Source organism: Xenopus laevis, chromosome 3S (genome assembly GCF_017654675.1).
Source record: "Xenopus laevis strain J_2021 chromosome 3S, Xenopus_laevis_v10.1, whole genome shotgun sequence".
Classification (NCBI taxonomy): domain Eukaryota; kingdom Metazoa; phylum Chordata; class Amphibia; order Anura; family Pipidae; genus Xenopus; species Xenopus laevis.
In genome coordinates, this window is record NC_054376.1 from 63,217,994 (window position 1) to 63,239,802 (window position 21,809).

General features: G+C 38.8%; 1 protein-coding gene across 1 annotated transcript in view; it reads left to right on the forward strand.

Moving 5' to 3' along the window:
- Positions 1-15,776: 15,776 nt before the first annotated feature.
- snd1.S (staphylococcal nuclease and tudor domain containing protein 1 S homeolog) overlaps positions 15,777-21,809 on the forward strand; it is a 408,840-nt gene continuing 402,807 nt past the window's right edge. The window contains 1 exon segment of the mRNA NM_001086137.1: positions 15,777-15,916. Within this exon segment, the coding sequence (NP_001079606.1) occupies positions 15,851-15,916 (66 nt within the window). The 5' untranslated portion in view covers positions 15,777-15,850.

The following is a 21,809-nucleotide window of genomic DNA, read 5'->3' on the forward strand; positions in this document are numbered from 1 at the left end:
TACTTTAGAGGCACATAAATATAACAGCCCAAATTTATTTACAAAATAACAATGATATATAACGAAATAATGTGTAAATGATATATTATTAAATATACTAGAGAAAATAAACTCTAAAGAATATTTTAAACCTGTTTCAGCATATTATATAATATGAGTGGCATGTCTAGTTTAAAATTCTTACAAAGAAACTGGTCCAGTGCACCACTGAATGTCACTTTAAAGAACACAGAGCATGCATAATTCAAACTGCATCCCTAATTCATAATTATTATTTAAAATTAATGCTTATTTTATAGCTTTGATGTTTATCACTTCTCTTTTATTCAGTCATTTTTTTTTCATCTTCAGAAGTTTAAAGACTTTGCAGTGTGACATAAAAGCCAGTTACCTTGGCACAAAGCAGAGCTAAGTGGGTATGTGGGATTTGAATTGGACAGAGTATCAATTTAATAAAGCCTTGACTAAAATATGCACAAGATTAATATATGTTACTAGTCATACTGTAACTGTTTATAGCAAAATTCTTCTAAGTCCTCCAAACACTCAAGAAGATAAGAAGCATCAAAAACATAAATTGAAATTAAAGACATACAAGCACTGTCACCCACAGCAGCCTGAGCGACCCTTTAGCAGTTAGAAGAATATGCTGTTACCCAATGCTATAATTTATCATTGTGACTGAGGGGAGTTTCTTGTAAAGCAGACCTAATGCTCTGCACCCCAGTCCCACCACTCCATGACTATGGGCTTTCCCTCCTCAGTAGTCATGCCGCTGTCTGGCCGATTACAGAAGTCACTATTGTTGACTGGGTGGTTTAAAAGTCAACTAACTTGATTAAGATCATATACTGTATATAAATGACCTAGTAGACCCCAATGGGTCATTTAGGGCAATGACAGAAATGAAGGGGCATGTGAAAATACCTGTCCCTTGAGATTCATTGAAATTGCTGCATGTAAAACTGCACGCAGTGATTCCTGGTAACCATGTAAAAATTACATCTTCCAAGAACAACCAAGAACTCCTCCACTGTCCACACCCCACTTACTTGATTCTCTGGGGTGCATTCACTTCCCAGGCCGCTTCGAGGCTAATTAGTATCCAGCAACTTTGTATGGAAGAAGCACACCTACCAGCAAATGCCTTTTAATCCATTTATTGCAGCAGAAGAAATTCAGCACACAGTGAATTTGCCGGTAGGTTTACTTCATACAAAATGCCATCTTCCACATTTTTGAGGGATTACCTGAGTTTGCCACATATAAAACACTTCACGTGTAATCCCAGGTGATTTCTTTGTGTGTGGAGGGGCAGGTATTTTTGGTTGGTTTGTGACCTGCAGGAGAGGAGGTGTCCTGCTGGTGACAAAGTGTAAACCTGGCAGCTTTACATTTTAAGTATACTACTTTCAAATACTAAAAAAAAGGTCAACCCATCCAAAATATTGTACAGTTAGGAATAATGAGTGTGCAGACTGCACACACATGCGCAATACACACAGACACATATAGTGACAGAGCAGCTTGAAATATTGTAGAAACACTTCTGTGAAAGAACAATGGTTGTTGTAGGTTGCCTGTGCAATAGTCACAGTTATGATTTATGAAGTGTACAATTAAGTAGCAACTCTTGCACTAAAAAGGTCTGTTGTATGCTAGGGCCCTGGAGTACTCCACTTGAATGTAACACTGCCTGATATTGCCTTCTGCTTGAGCTTGAAGTCAACCTTGCAATATAGTATGCCCTCAACAGGCTAAATACAATTGACTACCATATACTGAATCTTTTATCTGCCATTTTTCAGCCCATTTCATCATGGATTCAGAATATGTCAAGCTCATATACAACAACTTGCAATCAATTATTGTAAACTTTAATTTGATTCATATATTACCATATCAGCAGTATTAGACTTGAACAGACTGGGCCATGTACTGATTCCTGTGGTCAGTCCAGTATTAGTCCAGTGCAATGTTTCCATACCTCCCTATGCACTCCTTTTATATGAAAGCTAGGGTGAAAGCGCTCTTTAAAGGGTTAATTCACGTTCCAAACCTTTTTTTACGTCATTGTTTTCTAAAAGTTCACCAAAAAACAAACCCTTTTTTAAAGTTTAAGTTTAAATTTTAGTTTTCACCTTCACAGCTCTGGGAGAAGGCTACAGACTCTGTAACCTGTTCTAAATTCATACATTAAGTTGATACATTTGTTATCTTTGGCCCTGCTGATCAGAATCCCTGAGTTTTATTAAATGCAGCTGTTAGAATTGATACAATAGTTGCTAATATTCAGAAATTTGTCACAGTTCAGAGATTAGATTACTAAACTGCCAGAATGAAACACCAGAAAGAGAGAGAAAGAGGGGATAATTAAACTTCAATTTCAGTCACATGGATAAGATAGAAACAACTGTAAAAAAAATATATTTCTGGTGTACTAGCTGAAAACCACTGAACTGAAAAAAAAGGTTTTGGAAGGTGAACTAATTCTTTAAATTTGTGCAGTCCTGCATCATCTGTAGAGCTTTGAAGTGGTTACACCAACACGCATGACCCCTTCAGCAAAAATAAGCTTGCGATATTACCTCCCCATTCACCAGACTGTTCAAAAAACATGTTCATCTATCCTCCCTGGTCTGGTACCTGGGCACTAAGGCTATGAAGTGATACTTGCCATGATGCAGTTGTCCCCGATAATAGCAAACAATGATATTTAATACTTGAAAATATTAATATCTGAAGTAAATATTTGGTAATAAAGAAAAACCCCAATGCACCAGCACTAAAGTTTACACTTTTCTGCTTTTTCTTCTTGAATACACAAAGAAACAGTAACACAAAAAAATTAAAGTGTTTTAAAGGGATGACAATGTAACGTACAATTGCCATGCACTGGTACAACTGGTGTGTTTGCTTCAGAAACACAACTATAGTTTATATAAACAAGCTGCTGTGAAGCCATGGGGGCAGCCATTCAGGCACATGACACAGAGTAGACAACTAATAAACTTTATAGAATCCCATTGTATACTATAGAGTTCTTTTTATCTGCTGTTTATCCTGTTCCTTTTCTCCTTTTTCAGCTTTGAATGGCTGCCTCCATGGCTGCACAGCAGCTTGTTTATAGTTGTGTTTCTAAAGCAAACACACCAGTTTTATTAATGCAGTACAATACTACATTATTTTTATTTATTTTTACCACCTCCGCCCACTTCCCAGCCAGCTTCTGATCACTCCCCACCCAGACTCCACCCACTATGCGACCCGTGCCAACACACTCTTGCTTCCTCTCTGCAGGTGACTGGGGGAGGGGGGTTCTTGTTGGCTATAGAGGAAGCAGACCTCCTCTATAGTTACGCTACTGCTCATTAGATCACATAGGAAGCCCCATGCAGACCCATATAAAGATAAACATCCACAGACCAACAGGAGTTTAAAGGGAAATTATCACAAAAATGAAAATATAATATAAGCTCCATCATACTGAAATAAGAAATGTTCTAAATAGGATAAATTCTGACCCATTTCTGAAATAATCAAGTTACTCTTCACGTTCCTACTCTAAACATCTGTATCTCTTCATTCTTCATGCAGGAATTATGAGTCTGATTTTGACTGACAGATCAGATATATTTTTTGAGGGTGGGTCCTTTTGCTAGAAGATGTATTAGAGCTCACTCTTTTAACATCACCCAGAAATCCTGAATCTCTACATGCAAGATGTGTGCTAAGCACAGTTTTTTTGTTTTGTTGTACAGTAATAATTATTTTAGTGAGATCTAATACTGTACATCTGCTAGGAAAGGAAGCCCCCCAAAGATACATTAGATTTAACTATCAATGAAAATCTGACACCCAACTCATGCATGAAGAGAGAATAAAGAGAAAAGATGCTGATTTCAGAAACAATGCAGAATAGTTAATTGATTATAATTATAAAGTTTCGTATTTCAGTATGATGAAGCTTTTATTAAATTTTCATGCTAGTGTCCCTTTAAAAAAAAACAATCAATGTCTTACTAAATCCCAAATTCTGGTAGGGAAGACAGTTGTTTTGGCCCCATACTAGTTTGGGACAGTAATCTGCCACTAAGGTTCAAATGGCTTTTATTTAATACCTGTGAAGTGTATTTTTTTTTTTTTTATCTAGGACAAATAATTTACTACCTTAATGTGGCCTGCAGGTGCTACACACTCAAAGGAAATAACGTAGTAGTCTTTTTAAATCAGTGGATGCATCGCTTGTTCACTGGAAGGGGAACAGCAATATAATCTATTAAATTAATAGTATTTAAAACGGGGTATGTTCCATTTCTGTGATTGTTCATTTCTAAGGGGCAGATTTATCAAAGGTCGAGGTGAATTTTCGAATTAAAAAAATTCGAATTTCGAACTATTTTTTTGTGTACTTCGAATAGAATTTGAAAAAAAATGGAAAATTCGAATAGCGAAATTTATCATGTACTGTCTCTTTAAAAAATCAACTTCAACAATTCACTGTGTAAAACTTGCCGAATTGCTGTTTTAGCCTATGGAGGACCTCCTAAGACCCATTTGGAGTCAATTGGTGGACTTTGATAAAAATCAAAGTTTTTTGGGAAAATCGTCTAATCGAATTAGATCGAATGCTCTATTCCTTTGATTCGTACAATTCAAATTCAGCTGAATACGGACCTATTCGATCGAAAAGGACCTATTCGACCAAAAAAAACTTAATTTCACTTGGTCTTTTTGAATTTGAATTTCGAAGTTTTTTTAATTCGAAATTCGACCCTTGATAAATATGCCCCCTAAAAATATGATTTATTACTATGCGTTATGATGTTAATTATCATGTTTAACTGCAAGAAATCATGAATATATACAAAAAATTGTACTATCTATGGGAGTGAAAATAAAATACAGTGCGGCTGTTCTAGTCCATTCATTACAGTAAGCTTGAATACACACCTAAACAGAGGGGTATAGTGTTTGAAAGGAACAGGAGACAAGGCAGTTCAATGTCTGGACATTTCCAGGGCAAATGTAAAGCCAGTGCATGTACAGTGAACATTAGTGTCTGATTAAATGGAAAAATGAAAATCCTGCTCTTGTCCCTTACTGAAGAGAAATGAATGAAATAATTAAAAAGGCAATGTTCTTATTTACAGAGTGAATGCAGCCCCTGAAAAGGCAAACAGCAACCCCCTCCTAACTCTGAACAGACCCAGACCTGTGCTGGAATTAACCTTTACGGGGACAACTTATGGATAAATGGATAAAACCTTTAAACTCCAATAAAATATGGAGTAATCTAACAAAAGATTGATAGGTGAGAAATTACAGTTCTGTGTAAGAGACGTTTCTATAAATTGCTTATTTTCATTTCAGAGTGGAGCATGCCCTGGTGGTTGTATAGATCACTGCTATCTGAATAGGAAGCATAAATGCAAGCAGACACCAACACCAGCATTTAAGCCCTATAGTAAAATTTCCATTTGTAATTTGCATTAAAGGTGGCCATACATGGAGAGATCCGCTCGTTTGGCGATGTCGCCAAACGAGCGGATCTCCCTCCGATATGCCCACCTTGAGGTGGGCAATATCGGGCTGATCCGATCTTGGGCCCTAGGGCCCAACGATTGGATCCTAACGATGCCTAACGGGCGGTCGGATCACGGGACTGCATCAACGAATAGATTCGGCCGCGATCCGACGGGATTTTTTGTCCCATCTGATCGAGATCTGGCCCCATACACGGGCCAATAAGCTGCCGACACGGTCTGTCTGCAGCTTTTATCGGCCCGTGTATGGCCAATATCCCATACTCAGATATCAGTATGTTAACACGAAGATACCCTTTTGTGACACATTAAGAGCTAGTAAATTGCTTTAATTTTTGATTGCTTACATAAACTTAATATTGGTTAGCACAACCCTTACATATCTAACCTTAATGATTCATAATTTGTATCTGTAGATGTTTGTATTTGTAATGTTTGAAAATTAAAGAAATGGCACTTATTATTATCTTCTCAAGTAGATATAAACATGTGCCTAACAATGATAGAATTCTTGCTAGCAGTACTGATTTCTTGTGTATTTGGAAAATTATTTCCATAGGTTGGCATTGAACTGCACTCCAGGCTTTGATTATTGCTGCAGAAATACTTTATATCCAGCATATTTATGAAATTACATAAGGGTCTCTTCACTATTCAAATTTGGATTTAGCTGTTATAACCCAAGATGTCTATGTGCATTCTGATTACAAATATATGTTACTAAAATACTTGATGTGATTTATTCACATCATATATGTGAATGCAGACATTAAAATATACTTGTATATGTATTTTATTTTTTTCTTATGAAAGAAGTGTTTGACAATTTGCTGCACCTTATGATGTTGTGCCATCATTTAATGGGAAGTTACATAATCTTTATTGTGAGATTTGCATGCTTCAGTGAATTATTACTGTTTTAATTTTCAGATGCTCATTAACACTGCACTCCCCTGTCAGTTATTATCTTGTCACTCTTATCAGTAGAAAATATTTGGCAAATATACTCTAACCCCCAACCTTTTGAATCCGTGAACAACATTCAAAACTAAAAGGAGTTGGGGAGCAACACATGCATGAAAAATGTTCTTGGGGTGCCAAATAAGTGCTGTGATTGGCCATTTGGTAGCCCGTATGTGGATTGTCAACCTACATTAAGGCTCTGTTTGGCAGTGCAACTGGTTTTTATGAAACCCAAACTTGCCTCCAAGCCTGGAATTCAAAAATAAGCACCTGCTTTAAGCTCACTGGGAGCAACATTTTGCTCATGAGTTACTGGTTGGGGATCACTGCTCTAGACCCACATGCTCAGTATACATACATTTTTTGCTAGTACAATATTTATCATTTAAATCCAAAAGTAGGTCTGATTACATTTGTAATAAATCAATTATTTTTTCAAATATTTTGTATAACACAAGTAAATCACATATTCAGTTTGTTACAATAACAAAGAAGAAGCAGCCCATATTACTGCTTTGCTATACCTGGAAAAGAGTCTGCAGAAACCAGTCTGATTTTTAACACAAATCCATAGAAGTCAAAAAAATGAAAATACTATATGAGGTTTCATGCACTTAAGAAATATCACCTGCTAATGTGATCAGATTTGGTTGCCTAAGGAATCACTATATTTGGCAGGTGCACTTTAGGGGGTATTATTAGCATAAATATAATTAAATCATTTGGACCACCGAGTTAAGACAAGTTAGAGATTGACAGTCCAGGTAAAAAGACTCATATAAGGAAAATACCTTGTGGAAAATATGAAAGTGTCATGTTGCTGTAAAGGTGCAGGAATCTATTGGATAGCCTTGCCTATTTAGTCTGTGCCCCCATGTTAGTGCAGTAATTGTTTCTTGTCGTAGAGTGGAGAGAGCTATGATGATCCTATTTGTGTTGTATGTTTATGGGTTACATACACCTCTGCTATGTGTTTGGAGATCACAACTTATTGAAAAAGACTTTACACTAAATGATGCCCCATGGTTTTCGATATATGAATCATTTTTAAACAACAGGATCCCGGCTCTAGAATTGATGTTCTGCTGTAATAAGCAGAAATACACTTTTGTGAATCAGAAAGGTGTGGTAGAAAGGCTCCTGACAAACACAAAGGTATACAAACATCAACTATACAAGGTCAACTCTTCTCCCCACCTTTTGCATTTACATGTGCGCTGCACTTTGGCTTGCTATTACTTCTGTGCAGTCTCAGTTGTGCTCCTAAATGTACAGGTTGTATCTACTTTTTATCCAAACCCCCCCCCCTCTAAAATATCATTGAGCAGAAAAGCCCCAGTGCTGGCACTGTCAGGCATATTTCATTTTTCAAAGTAAATACCCCATGTGCCACCACCCACTTGCACACGTTCCCAAAACAAATTGATCAGGAAAAATTTTATTCTAACAGCTAAGTAATGTTTAGAGCCCCTAGCAACTGTTAAAGAATGGTATGCCCTTCTCAAGATTGAATGTGACAATGGATTTAGTGGTTAAGAAACTGTGCAATTACTCATTTGTTTTGTAAATACAATTTCCAGATACAAATATTATCACAGTGTCCAAGTCACAGCATCTGTAGCAACAGTGAATCCCAGGGATGCTGTCAAGCTGCAGAGTGGGGGCGAGATTCTGTGATCTTTTATCTTTCACAGCACAAGCAATTCTTATTTAAATACAATGATCACATGAATGGAAAGATGATATTCAAATTAAACAGTCAAGGCTGGGTGAATATATAGATTGTATAGTTCTTTGTTGTTCTTTTATGTTCTTTGATAAGAATGTGAATACAGTTCACTTTTGCTAATTGTTATTTTTGATAATTAGTATTGGCCAGTGGTTTAATAGACTCTCTATTAACCTCTGAAAACAAGAGTTATTTGTGGTGCTTTTTACTGAAGATGGATCAAATGCCCTTTGTGTGTCCCAGCACTTTGCCTGGTAGTTCTGCCATCAGACCTCTTCCTGTCATTGCATTTATAATGCACCTCCGGGAAGACATAAAGCAGCAGAAATAAAAAAAAGAAGCTATATGGTAATGGTATGATGATACCCAATGTAGTGGTGTGTATGACCACTTTCACTCACTTTCACTCAATTTGCTTTTCTTTTGTTACACTCATTATGTTTCCAGGTTTACCTTTCAATTTCTGTAGTGGTTAAAGTACAAGCCCTAAAGGAACCATGATGCTTATTTTTATTTGGATGATAACATAGTGTAAGTATAGGCACAACAGAATGGAAAGCTCACCCAATGCAATCAAGTGTTTTGTTTATTAGATACTGTGTGCATAGCACTGTGTTTTGGACCACAACGATCCTTCCTCTGGTGCAGTTTAGAGAATGATGAGAGAGAATGATGAGAATGTTGAGCAAAAGTTCCTATTAACTTATCAATTATATTAGTATATTAGTTTATAATTATATAAGTAACATTAATACCAATAAATTAAAGTGTATTATATGCATTTAAATATAAGGTAGTCTGCACTGGTAAAATAATTTTTGTTTGCTTCAAAAACACTAATATAGTTTACATAAATAAGCTGCTGTGTAGCTATGGGGGCAGCTAATCAAGGCGAATAGGGCAAATGTTTATCAGTAAATAGCATATAAACTGTGTTGCATACGGTTTTAATTCTTACGCAGGAAGGGTCAAAGACTATTCATAGCTCTCAAACAGACTACAGACTGATAAAAATATGAAACAGGACATTTGTGGCCAAGAAAAATAGTTTTTGTAGCTGCTGTTTGAACACATACAAACTTTTGTATCAAAGGGGAACCATTGCGAAAATAAAAATTGAATATAAGCTTCATCATACTGAAGTAAGAAACTTTCTAAATACACTCAATGAAAAATTGTATATCATTTCTGAAGTAATCAAGTTTATCTTTGCTATCCCCCTCTTTGCATCTGTTTCTTTTCATTCAGTCTTTATGCAGGAGTTGAGTGTCTGATTTTCATTGACAGTTATAAAGGTGGCTGGACGGTAAATTTTGATCAGGTGCCTTTGAGGGCACCCAAACATCAGCCTTTGTTAGTGCTGAATCGTCAGATACAGGTAGGATTTTATTATTTCTACCTGTTTGTCCTGAAACAAACGATCTTTCTTGGAAAGATCTTTTCCAAGAAAGATTGTAATTGTTACGTCTATGGCCACCTGTAGATACAACATGAGCTCACTCAAATGCTGATTCCAGGTCAAACAAAGTCTAACAAAATAACTGACTTTTGCACAAATTCTGCATGTAGAGAGACAGGATTGGTGCGCTTTCATACATCTAGGTAAAAGGAGCCCCCCAATAAGATATATTAGATTTAAAATCAGACTTTCAACTCCTGCATGAAGAGAGAATGAAGAGGGTTTTTTAGGGGCAGATGTATGAAGGGTCGAATATCGAGGGTTAATTAACCCTCGATATTCGACTAGGAACTAAAATCGTTCGACTTCGAATATCGAAGTCGAACGATTTAGCGCAAATCCTGTGATCGAACGATCGAAGGATTATTCCTTCGATCGAACGATTAAATCCTTCGAATCGAACGATTCGAAGGATTTTAATCCAACGATCGAAGGATTTTAATCCAACGATCGAAGGAATATCCTTCGATCAAAAAATCTCAGGCAAGCCTATGGGGACCTTCCCCATAGGCTAACATTGACTTCGGTAGCTTTTAGCTGCCGAAGTAGGGGGTCGAAGTTTTTTTAATTCGAATCCTTCACTCGAGCTTCATGAATCGGCCCCTAAGTGTCAGTATCACTTTAATGCTGAGTAAATTAGCAACAGGACTCCAGAACCAAAGTATTGATCCTTTGTGCAGGAAAAGCTACAATAAATTGCTGCCTTGTTAATATATTATTTGGGACTTGGCTGAGGAGAAGCTACCTTAGCAGAAAGTTAATTTTCTTCCGCTCTGCACACTTGTATGCACAGATCAGTTGAAAAATCAGTGATATTTATTCTCTGAAATTTGAAAGAACCCAGACCTCCATGACAATAATGGCAACGTTTTCACAAAGTATGTTAATATTCATCTGATCCATTGCTAAAAGAAAAATAAGCATCTGCATCTATAGAATGATTGGCCAGTCGAACTATAGCTTTTAACAGAAAAGATATAAAATATTTGAGAAGTAGTAGTTCCAGCAAGTGTAAAAGCCTGGGCAGGTGAACAATTTAAGAAATATTAGTAGGGGTAGGATTAAGGCTGGCATTACACAAACGACTGCTTTCTAAACTAAGGTCTGTTGGGCTTAATGAAGTAGTTTGCACATGGATAGGAAACTGGCTACAGGATAGGGTACAGAGGGTGGTTGTTAATGGTACATTCTCTACTTGGAGTAAGGTTCTTAGTGGGGTCCCTCAGGGCTCAGTATTGGGTTCACTTTTATTTAACTTGTTCATTAATTACTATGGGGAGGGTATTGTAAGTAATGTATCAGTGTTTGCAGATGACACAAAACTATCCATCCAGTGGCATCCTCAACGTTGATAAATGTAAAGTCATGCACCTGGGATGTAAGAATATCCAAGCCACTTATACCCTTAATGGGACTGCACTAGGCAAATCCATTATGGAAAAGGACCTTGGAGTACTTGTAGATGATAAACTTGGCTGTAGCAAGCAATGCCAGTCAGCAGCATCAAGGGCAAATAAGGTCTTGAGCTGTATTAAAAGGGGCATAGAGTCACGGGAGGAGGGGGTCATTCTTCCACTGTATAAAGCAATTGTAAGGCCCCATCTAGAATATGCCGTACAGTTTTGGTCTCCATCACTCAAAAAGGACATTATTGTATTAGAGAGGGTACAGCGAAGGGCAACTAAGCTGCTAAAAGGTATGGAAAATCTTAGCTATGAGGAAAGACTGGCCAAATTGGGGATGTTCACGCTGGAGAAGAGGCGCTTAAGGGGTGATATGATAACTATGTATAAATATATAAGGGGATCGTATAATAATCTCTCTAATGCTTTATTTTTTTTTTTTTTTAAAAGGTAAGTTTTATTTCGTTTTAAACATACACACATAACAGACAGTCAAGCAGACCGGTTCATATAGATTATACATAGGCACATAAAATCGGCTGAACGTACAAGTCAACTACAAGCACCATAAAAGAAACATTGCTATGAGACAATAATGGACTTCTGGGATAATCGAACACCCAAGGGACCTCATCAAGAATATAGGATGAGTGGAACCACCTCTAGTATGACCCAGACGGTCTGCACAACCACCGTTCAGTCAGGGAGGTTCGGATCTATATCAGCCCATGAGCCCCATATTCTGTCGAATTTCGTAGGCGAGCCCCTGGATTCATAGGTAAGTTTGTAAAGGGGTAGGGCATTATTAACCAGCCGCACCCACGCTCTAAGAGAAGGGGGTAGGTTACCCATCCAGTGCATTGCAACAGTTTTCTTTGCATAGAAAAGGAGAATACGAAAGGCAATTCTGGGGTATTTGGCCGGGACCAGGTCTTCTAAGACCCCCAACAGACAAACGGAGGGGGTGATAACCCTCGGGAAGTCAAGGTTATCAGCTAGAAAGTTAACCACTCGCGTCCAGAAGTGTAAAATCAGTCGACATTCCCATAGTAGGTGAAAGAAGTCTGCGCCTGGTTGCTGACACCTCGGACAAATGTCAAGGGGGATTCGGCCCATTTGCTTGAGACGTACCGGGGTTATATACACATGATGTAAAATTTTATATTGGACCAACTTATCCTTGAGAGAGATAAGGCCGGTGTACACATTATCTATCGTCTCCTCCCAGTCCTCCTGTGAAAGACCCGTAATTTTATCAGTCCACCATGCTTGAGTAGTCAGAAAGGGTTTAGGGCCAGAGAGTAGAAGTCGGTGGTATAGCCGGGACACCAATTTGGAAGGGCTAGGGTCACGGAGGGTTTCCTCTATGGCCAGAGAAGACTGTTGGGGGGCAAGGGTACCAAATTGGGAGTAAAAAGCATGCCTAAGCTGAAGGTATTGAAATAACAAAAGAGGCGTCGGGTGGGTCTTACGCTGAAGAGCACAATATGTGGGAAACACCTGGGGATCAAGACTCTAATGCTTTATTTACCAGTAGGTCTTTCCAGCTGACACGAGGTCACCCATTCCGATTAGAAGAAAAGAGGTTCCGCCTAAATATTCGGAAGGGGTTTTTTTACCATGAGAACTGTGAAGATGTGGAATTCTCTCCCTGACTCAGTTGTACAGGCTGATACATTAGATAGCTTTAAGAAGGGGTTGGCTTGCTTTTTAGCACGTGAGGGAATAAAGGGTTATGGGAGATAGCTCATAGTACAAGTTGATCCAGGGACTAGTCCGATTGCCATTTTGGAGTCAGGAACGAATTTTTCCCCATCTGAGGCAAATTGGAGAGGCTTCAGATGGGTTTTTTTGCCTTCGTCTGGATCAACTAGCAGTTAGGCAGATAAAAAATAAATAAAAAAAACCAAAAAGGTTGAACTTGATGGACGTGTGTCTTTTTTCAACCTTACTTACTATGTTACTATGTTACATATGGAGGGTTTCACACAGAGCAATCTTAAATTAGGACATCATTTTCTGTGGATTAGGCAGTTTTGCAGCTAGCATTGACAGATTAGCAGTTTAAAAACAGGCATTTGATTGATTACTATGGATAACTTGCCCTGGAAAAATGTTGCACCCTCTATTATACTACCTGTGCTAAAAGGAGCAGAAATATACTGAGGGAGTTATTTATCATAATCCGAAATCTCCTCACTATTTTCTGTAAATCACTCTAACCAAATCTGCAGAGACTTTCCCCCCCCCCATTCATCAATACATTTTCACAAAAAATTCTTGTTGCAATAAAAGACACAATAAAATCGAGAAATAAAATCTGAATTTTACGGGGTTTTTTGTCAACGAAGACTGCTACTTTTTCAAATTATCGCCTGAAAACCACAAAATCTTCAGATTATTGTATGAAACCCAGCACAGATCAGGAAATCTTCAAACCAGTACAATTATCTATAGCAACCAATCAGATCATTGCTTTAATTTTCTTATTTGCAGTAGTTTTCAAAGCTTATTGCAGATCGATTGCTACTGGAAACTCCACTTATGCAATTAAAGCGACAATCTCTCTGAACTTCTAAAACCTGATGCATTAATAATAATACATACATTTTTAAGGAGCATGAGCTTTACTGAGCCTACTGACAATGCTCCCTCAATTCAAGGTTTGCTAGCAACTAACAAATCAAATTGTAGCAGCTACTCTGAAACAGACTTTCGTAAAGATTAAAATGTATTGTATATTAAAGGTTTACAAGGCAGGCAACCACACATGCTAAGCGATTTGAGATCTTTGTATCTTTAAGAAAATCCTTAAAAAATAAAAGTAACTAAAAAGAGTTAATTTATGGTAAAGCAACATAAGACTAAGTGATTCATATTTTTTTATTTAAAGGTAGCACCATAAGGGGTGTGTGTGTATATATATATAATTTAGAGTTTGTATTTGACATCTTTCTAGTCTAGTCAAGTGGTAAAACCAAAGAAAACATGAAGGGTAACAGCACATTGTATTAAATGCATAGGAGTAAAATGGTTTTAAGACAATGCTTTCAAACTTCTGCAGTGATTTTTCCAGTTCCATGTTAAACATGACATTTGTTAGTTTAGTGCAATTAGCTGAAGTGAAGTTTTTACATTACTTTTTGTGTACTTTGATAAAGCTGGTAACCACAAGCACTTTATTTTGCAATTGCCATGTGCTGCATTCCACCACATTTCACTGTGTATTAATTGATCCTTTTTATTCACATGGGTCTCATGGGGAAGGAGATAGATGTTAAATGCACAGAAATAGGCCTTGCTCCCTGTGAGTACAGAGTTCTGGCTAAAAACATTCTTGGTTTACTAACTCATTGTTTTATACAAAGTATCAGACAGGATCAAATATATATAAGGAACAGACCCTTCAACTCTTCTAGGGCCCGGGGAATACGAGTTAACTGTGGGAGACTTACAGATTTTAATATATACTTATAAGAGTATATTATTACCAAGATATAGAGAAGCTTTAAATTATATTCTGGTACTTATGGCACTGGCACTAGAATTTAATTTTTGTGTGCCACTATTTAGAAATCACAATAGAAACAATAGGTGCTGAAGTTAAAGTTACAGGAACGTAGAAGGCCCAGTTAGTGCCCTGAATAATATGAAATAAACAAAAATCAAGAATAAGATTGGGGGTACCGAAATATATTTCACAACTCCTAGCACCCATTTGTCACTTGAAGACTCAGAAAGCTATAAACAGAAAAAAAAATTGCCAGTCCACCCAGATGGCCAGCCTTAGGAACCTGGCTACAGAAATAGGCGGGCCCTGCCACATTTCTGGAAAGGATCACGTGTATTAAGAAAGAACATCTGCATTACCGATCAAAGGACAGCTATCAGTTTCTTACAATCTGACAGCTTCAGTTTCAGAATCGAATAACTGTTTCCAAGTGGTTGCAAAGATTCTAAAATGTATCCCTTTTGTTGGCTACTGTTGCTCTTATGAAACGGTGTGCTTGTTTATAAACACTTGCCAATGTATCAAACTCCGGAAATAGATGCGTTTGGGCTTTTCATGCTACTTCTAGTATAGTACATGTCCGACAACTAAAAGCCACCAGTCGTTTGTCGATGTGGTCAGGCAATTGTGAAATGGTTCGGCTATTCAGTGTCCTTCACTCGTCACAATCACACGACCCTTTGGCGGTTAGAAAACAGTAAAATGCCTCCGTTTTCCAAGTTTGAGGACAGTGTAGAGTGGACATGACGCTCGGACCTAGAACGCCAATAAATGGATTCCCCTGATTAACAACACAGCACGTCCCCAGAACAAATGCCTGCTATAAATAAGGTAAATGGATACTACTCTACATAATCTCGATCGTTGGCCATTCGTGCTGCAGGATTCAAACTAAACCCATTTCACTGAAATTGGCGCGACAATACCCAACTTCTAAACGCGCACACACACAGCAACACTTGGAATTCCTCGGCACACGTGCTGACGTGTCCTTCCTACACAAGCAACCCGGAAGCTTAACGTGTTAGGGGGCTGGGTCACAGCGTCATCTTGAAAGCTGTATATGCCTGAAGCTTGTAGATTCGCATGCGCAGGTCAGGTATTGGGGGCGGGTTGATAAATAGCGGCTATGCGGCGGCGGATCACTCTCTGAGTCAGTCAGTGCGAGGCGAGTAGCTACATCAGGTCTTGGCCAAATTCCCCTTGTGTACACAGGCTACTGTCTTTATCGTCACAATAATGGCATCTTCTGGGGCTCAGACTGGACCCGTGGCACCCGCACTGCAGAGGGGGATCGTCAAGACGGTGAGGAAAGGGGCGAATAAGTAAAGAATAAAGAAACGGATATGGGATCTTAAGAGCAGTTGGAGTAATGCAAATGGGATAGAAGGAAATCGAAAGGTTCCAGCAGCGGGAGGGGTTTGTGTGTGAGGGCAACTTATAAGAGAGGCGCCCAAAGGGCAAGGTGAGGGCAAGGCTGGCAACTTTATCAGAGCGTGCAGTGTGCACACATGAAGGAAAAGTGTGAGAGGAGGAGGAGGCATGTGAGAGGAGAGCACAACACATGATTCTTCCTTCAGTTGTAGGCCAATCACTTCCGACCTGTGGCTTTCGGGGATGTTGGAAGAGTAGAGTAACAGCTGGAGTAGGGAGAGTTGGAAGTGAACAACTGCACACGGTGTGGGGGGTGTAAAGAGGCGAGTTGCGAGCAGAGTGTAGGGGGCGCCGCATGGATACGCGGGGGCAGTGTCAGGACAAAGTACAAGGGCACAGGTAGTAAGTGGTCACGGCGAAGCCTGGATGTAACTGTGCAAGTGGGAGGTTGCCATGTTTGCCGTGTCTTCATTGTACGGGAAGTATCGGGTGGGCAAGTTAAAGCAGACGATGGCATGTACCAGCGGAATCTTGTCACCAACTGTCTCTAGGGGAAATCACGCCAAGTAGGAACTAACAGGTTCCACTATTCTTATTGCTGTACTTACTGTTCCTCGGCTAGTGACCAGTAGTACTCCGAGATGTTGCCTCCTCAGCATCTTCTGCTAATCCAGCTCATCCTCCAGCCCCGCAGGCCACTACTACTTTTAACTCCTTGTTTTCCCAAAACCTTATGACAGCGGTATCAAAGCCCTGATGAACTGGACCTTCACTTGTGACGCTGCCTTTCTATACAACTTTATCATGGACATACCTGATTCTCTCTAACATATGCTTGAGTGGTGGGCTTCAGGGTTTTCTTTTCCCCCCCACAGACATAAATTATACAAAATAGATTTGTTTTGGATTGTCAAATGACACTAGCATGTATTCATTGATTTAGTTGTCTCTTTTAAATGCATATTTCTGCTTAAATATCCTAGTATATTTGGATATATTTCTGTATTTTACGGTTTACCACGGATATATCTGCAGATTGGAACTGCAGCAATTGTTTTTATTTTTTTAAATGTTGCTAATAAATGTAATATCTACTTTGGTTATTAACTAACTTTAGCATCTCCTTTTATGAAACTTTATGTAGTTTTTCCATTTTTGCTTTAAAAATTAATTAAGGCATATTTGTTAAAAAGCAATTAAACAATTGCATCACAACATAATAAATTGTAACTTGGCTACAGATCTCCCAGGCTTAGTTTTCTGATGTTCAGTGTTGTACCTGTTATACAACTTATTTCTATATATTGAACGGTGATGCCAGAATTGGTGGCAATGGGAATCTTGCTACAGAAAGATTTGTGCAACTCACTAGCATTTCTATAAATACGTTATGACTTCTCGTACACCTGTTCTGTTCTTTTCAGATTTTTCAGATGGCTACATAATTTTATGGGATGTTGCAATGCTGAAGCTGTGGGACCTTTTTGTGGTATACTAATATAACCCCTGAATTCTTTTGCATAAATTCTTGCTTGGAGGGTATTCTGTCTGGTTGTTGTAAAGCTTGAGAAGAGAAGTGCTCAGGTCTTGTTGCTTACTAAATGGTACACAATCTTTAATGCATGCATCTGCTTACCTTAGTACATTTTTGTAGTGCTGTTGTGGATTTTCAATAACTTTACTGCTCTACAAGTTAATTCTTCATTAGGTTCCATGTTAATCTCCGCCAACTTTGCAGTTTGCTCTTGTTTTTCATCATCAAGAGAGTGTAAGTACTTAGCAGAAGTTTTCTGCAGTTCTACAACGACCTCTCTGTTTAACATGTTGGACTGACCTTCATCTCACACTTATTGGTGAGACATTGCCCATTGTCTGAGTGTCTTGAGATCTACTTCACAACAAAGGGAATCAAATTGGCATGTCTCTATGGTAGTGGCAAGGCTTTGTAAAGGTCAGTCTGTTATCATTCCCAGCTGTAGTCATGACCTATGGGCAATAAAATAATTCTTTGTGGACTTGTCGTTGCATTTTAGTTTAATTGTGGCTGTTAAACTGAGTCTTCTCCAGTTTCTGCAATTATTATTCTAGGATTGGGGCATTGCAGAGATAGTGGCTAAATGTCTCGTTAATTGGGCCCACTTAGCCTATCTATCAGGCAGTGGTTCTGAATTTAATGTCTTATTCTCTGTTGATCTTCTCTTATTTCATGTTTACTAAATTAAATGTTTATTCAGCATTTTAAACTAAGCAGTGTAGTCTTAAGGTTATTGTCTTTAAAGCAAACGTAAAGTGAACTGCTGAAATGAAAAACTTACAATGTTATCATGAGAGAAGACATGACTGCAATCTGGAGAGCTGCCATAACACATAACAGCAGGTCCCAGGTAAAGCATCCCTGCAGTTTTGGGGCTGTGGAGTTTTGGGGTATGTTGCCAAGCATCATATAGTCTCGGGAGGTGTAGCTAAAAGCGCCGAGGCCAAACCTCCTGATGACTGAAGGAGAGTATTGTAGTGAGCCAATCAATTGTAATGGTGGCGTAAGTGGTAGAAGACTAGCTTCCTGATGGACATTAATACTGAAGTTACAACAGTTATTTGTATTTTATTTCAGCAAGTAGAACTTCAGGAGCTGTAAGGAGATTTCAGTTGTAATCAATGGGTCATTAAAACACCCCCTCCCAATTGCTGGACAATGCAAGTGCTGATAGTGTGTTATATGGACAGTGTGCAACACAAGGGAGTGGCAGTAGGTAAGCAACCTTCCCCCAAGTGTGGGGGGGGGCCCAATTAACAGTTCTTGTCATATCTGTGTGGAATACAGGTAACGTTGCCTTCCCCTGAATTGAAAAGCCCACTTTTTCTTTGGAATACCCTCAAGAGTGGAAAGGTGTTAGAAAACTATCTACACAGTCAGAAGAAGAAAAGGGTGTAAGTGTTTTCAAGTCTTCTGCTGCTTCTGGCAGTATGTCAGAATAAGTAAACATGCTCTTGGAGCACTTCACTGGTAAAATGGGGCCTGCTCTATGCGGAAATCTATATACGCTCTGGCCTCAGCTCTGCTGTAGAGATGTGCCAGCAGTGCCAGATATGTGCATTATTGATGTGGGTTCTGATAATGTTGGCCTGACAGCAGTATACTCCTAGGAGCTCTAAGATTTTGGCAATGAACTTTGTAAATATCTGATCGGTTTTCTCAAAATTTTAATAGGTTCTCTAACAGCACAGACCAACTTCTCACGTGGGCTCTTTTAATGGGGCCATATTGCTATCCTTTTCATTGTCCAAGGCGTTCCATTTTTGTATCACAACTAGTTGTGGACCAGTCTCTCAGGTGACAGCCTCGTGGCAATGTAGACTGACAGTGGTTGTTTCACTGAATGTTTTATGTCCGTTCATCCTAATGGGCAACTGATGTGGTCTGAGCTCCAATTATACAGTCATATGAAAAAGTTTGGGAGTTTTGTTTATCATTGGCTGAGCTTTCAAAGTAGCAACTTCCTTTTAATATATAACATGCCTTATGGAAGCAGAAGTATTTCAGCAGTGACATAAAGTTTATTGTATTAACAGAAAATATGCAATATGCATCATAAAATTAGATAGGTACATACATTTGGGGACCCCAACAGAGATATTACATGAATACTTAGTTGAGCCTCCTTTTGCAAATATAACAGCCTCTAGACGCCTCCTATAGCCTTTGATGAGTATCTGGATTATGGATGGTGGTATTTTTGACTATTCGTCCATACAAAATCTCTCCAATTCAGTTAAGTTTAATGGCTGCCGAGCATGGACAACCATTTTCAATGATATTCAAGTTGGGGGACTGTGACGGCCATTCCAGAATATTATACTTCTCCCTCTGCATGAATGCCTTTGTGTGTTTAGGGTCATTGCCTTATTTGTTTATCCTGCCCCTGCGCATCTTCAACTTTGTGACTGATGTTTAAACATTATCCTGAAGAATTTGTTGATATTGGGTTGAATTCATCCGACCCTTGATTTTAACAAGTGCCCCAGTCCCTGAACTAGCCACTCTGCCACACAGCATAATGGAACCTCCACCAAATTTGACAGTAGGTAGGTGTTTTTCTTGGAATGAGATGTTCTTCTTCCGCCATGCAAAGCGTTTTTTGTTATGACCAAATAACTTAATTTTTGTCTTATCAGTCCAAAGCACTTTGTTCCAAAATGAATGTGGCTTGTCTAAATGAGATTTTGCCTACAGGCCACTGTTTGTGGTGTGAGTGCAGAAAGGGCTTCTTTTTTATTACCCTGCCATACAGATGTTCTTTGTGCAAATTGTGCTGCTGAATTGTAGAACAATGTACAGATACACCATCTGCAGCAAGATGTTCTTGCAAGTCTTTGGGTTGTCTGTAACCATTCTCACAATCCTCAGCATATGTCGCTCCTGTATTTTTCTTGGCCTGCTAGACCTGTGTTTTACAGCAACTGTGCCTGTGGCCTTCCATTTCCTGATTAAATTCCTTACAGTTGAAACGGACCGTTTAAACCTCTGGGATAGCTTTTAGTAGCCTTCCCATAAAAACCGTGATACTTGAACAATTTTTGTTTTTAGATCTTTTGAGAGTTGCTGAGCTGAGGATCCCATGCTGTCACTCTTCAGAGGAGAGTCAAACAGAAGCACAACTCGCAAATGGCCATCTTAAATACTATACCTTTTCTCATGAATGGACACACCTGCCTATGAAGTTCAAGGCTTAATGACTTAATCCAACCAATTTAGTGTTGCCAGTAATCCGTATTGAGCAGTTACATGCATTCAAATTAGCAAAATTACAAGGCTACACAGCCAGTTTTTCACATTTAATTTAATCCCGCAAGCATACAGTTATCAATCATGGGACTGTATATGCTGGCATAGTTTTTATACAAACTGCCTTTAAGTAGCCTGTGAATAAAAACTCTGGCTGATTTACGCTCCCCTCTGTGTAGCAGATTTGAGCTGGTATGCTTCTCTCGGTCCCTTTAAAATATGCAGATGAGAAGTGTACTTACTCTGTGTGCCCTTGTCCATTAGGACCAGTATCTTTCTTTACATGCTCTGAAAAACTGGACATTGTGGTTATATCAGATCATGATACTGCCCATGTGTGTAGGGGGATACAGGCTTGCAGACAGATTTCTATAGCTCCTAAAAGAAGCAGTTCTTGGGAGTTTTACAGTCTGCAATCAGCCCCCTCCCCAATTTTGGGAAAGCTGTCCACCCTAAGATACCTTTCCTGATGTTAAATTTGAAAGGCTCTGATACTTGGTAGATGTCATGGTGTGGTTGATTTTTTTTATTCTACTAGCATTCACAAATTGCCTGCTTTTGTGTATTTGGGCCAGTCCCTGCTTTGTGTAGATGTGCAAGCTGTACTTGTCAGTTCAGTTTTAAGGAGGCGCTCAAGGTAGCGGATCCGCTTCTCTCAGGCTGCAAAAAAACACAGGCCCGAGAGCAGCGGAGGCAATACTGTGTGCCCTCAGCCTTAAAATTAATTATACACTTGGCTTCTATATGGGTATGTGATATTTACTTTTGCTAGAACAAACATGTTTTGCCAGGTTTAGGAACCTGCTTATTAGTGTAATGATTTGTACAAAATTTCTTTCCGCAGGGTTCGCACATTGTGCAAAATGGAATTAGGAAGGGAAGTACATTTTATGATCAACTGATGACCTAAAAATGAATGCCCTCCTAAAGAGTCAATTGCTAGCTAAAGGACCACTTTATACAAGCAATTTTTCTTTTCAATTTGAAGTTTGTACCGCTTTATCCAGCATCTATACATCTCTCTACTCTTTCCGCAGGGTT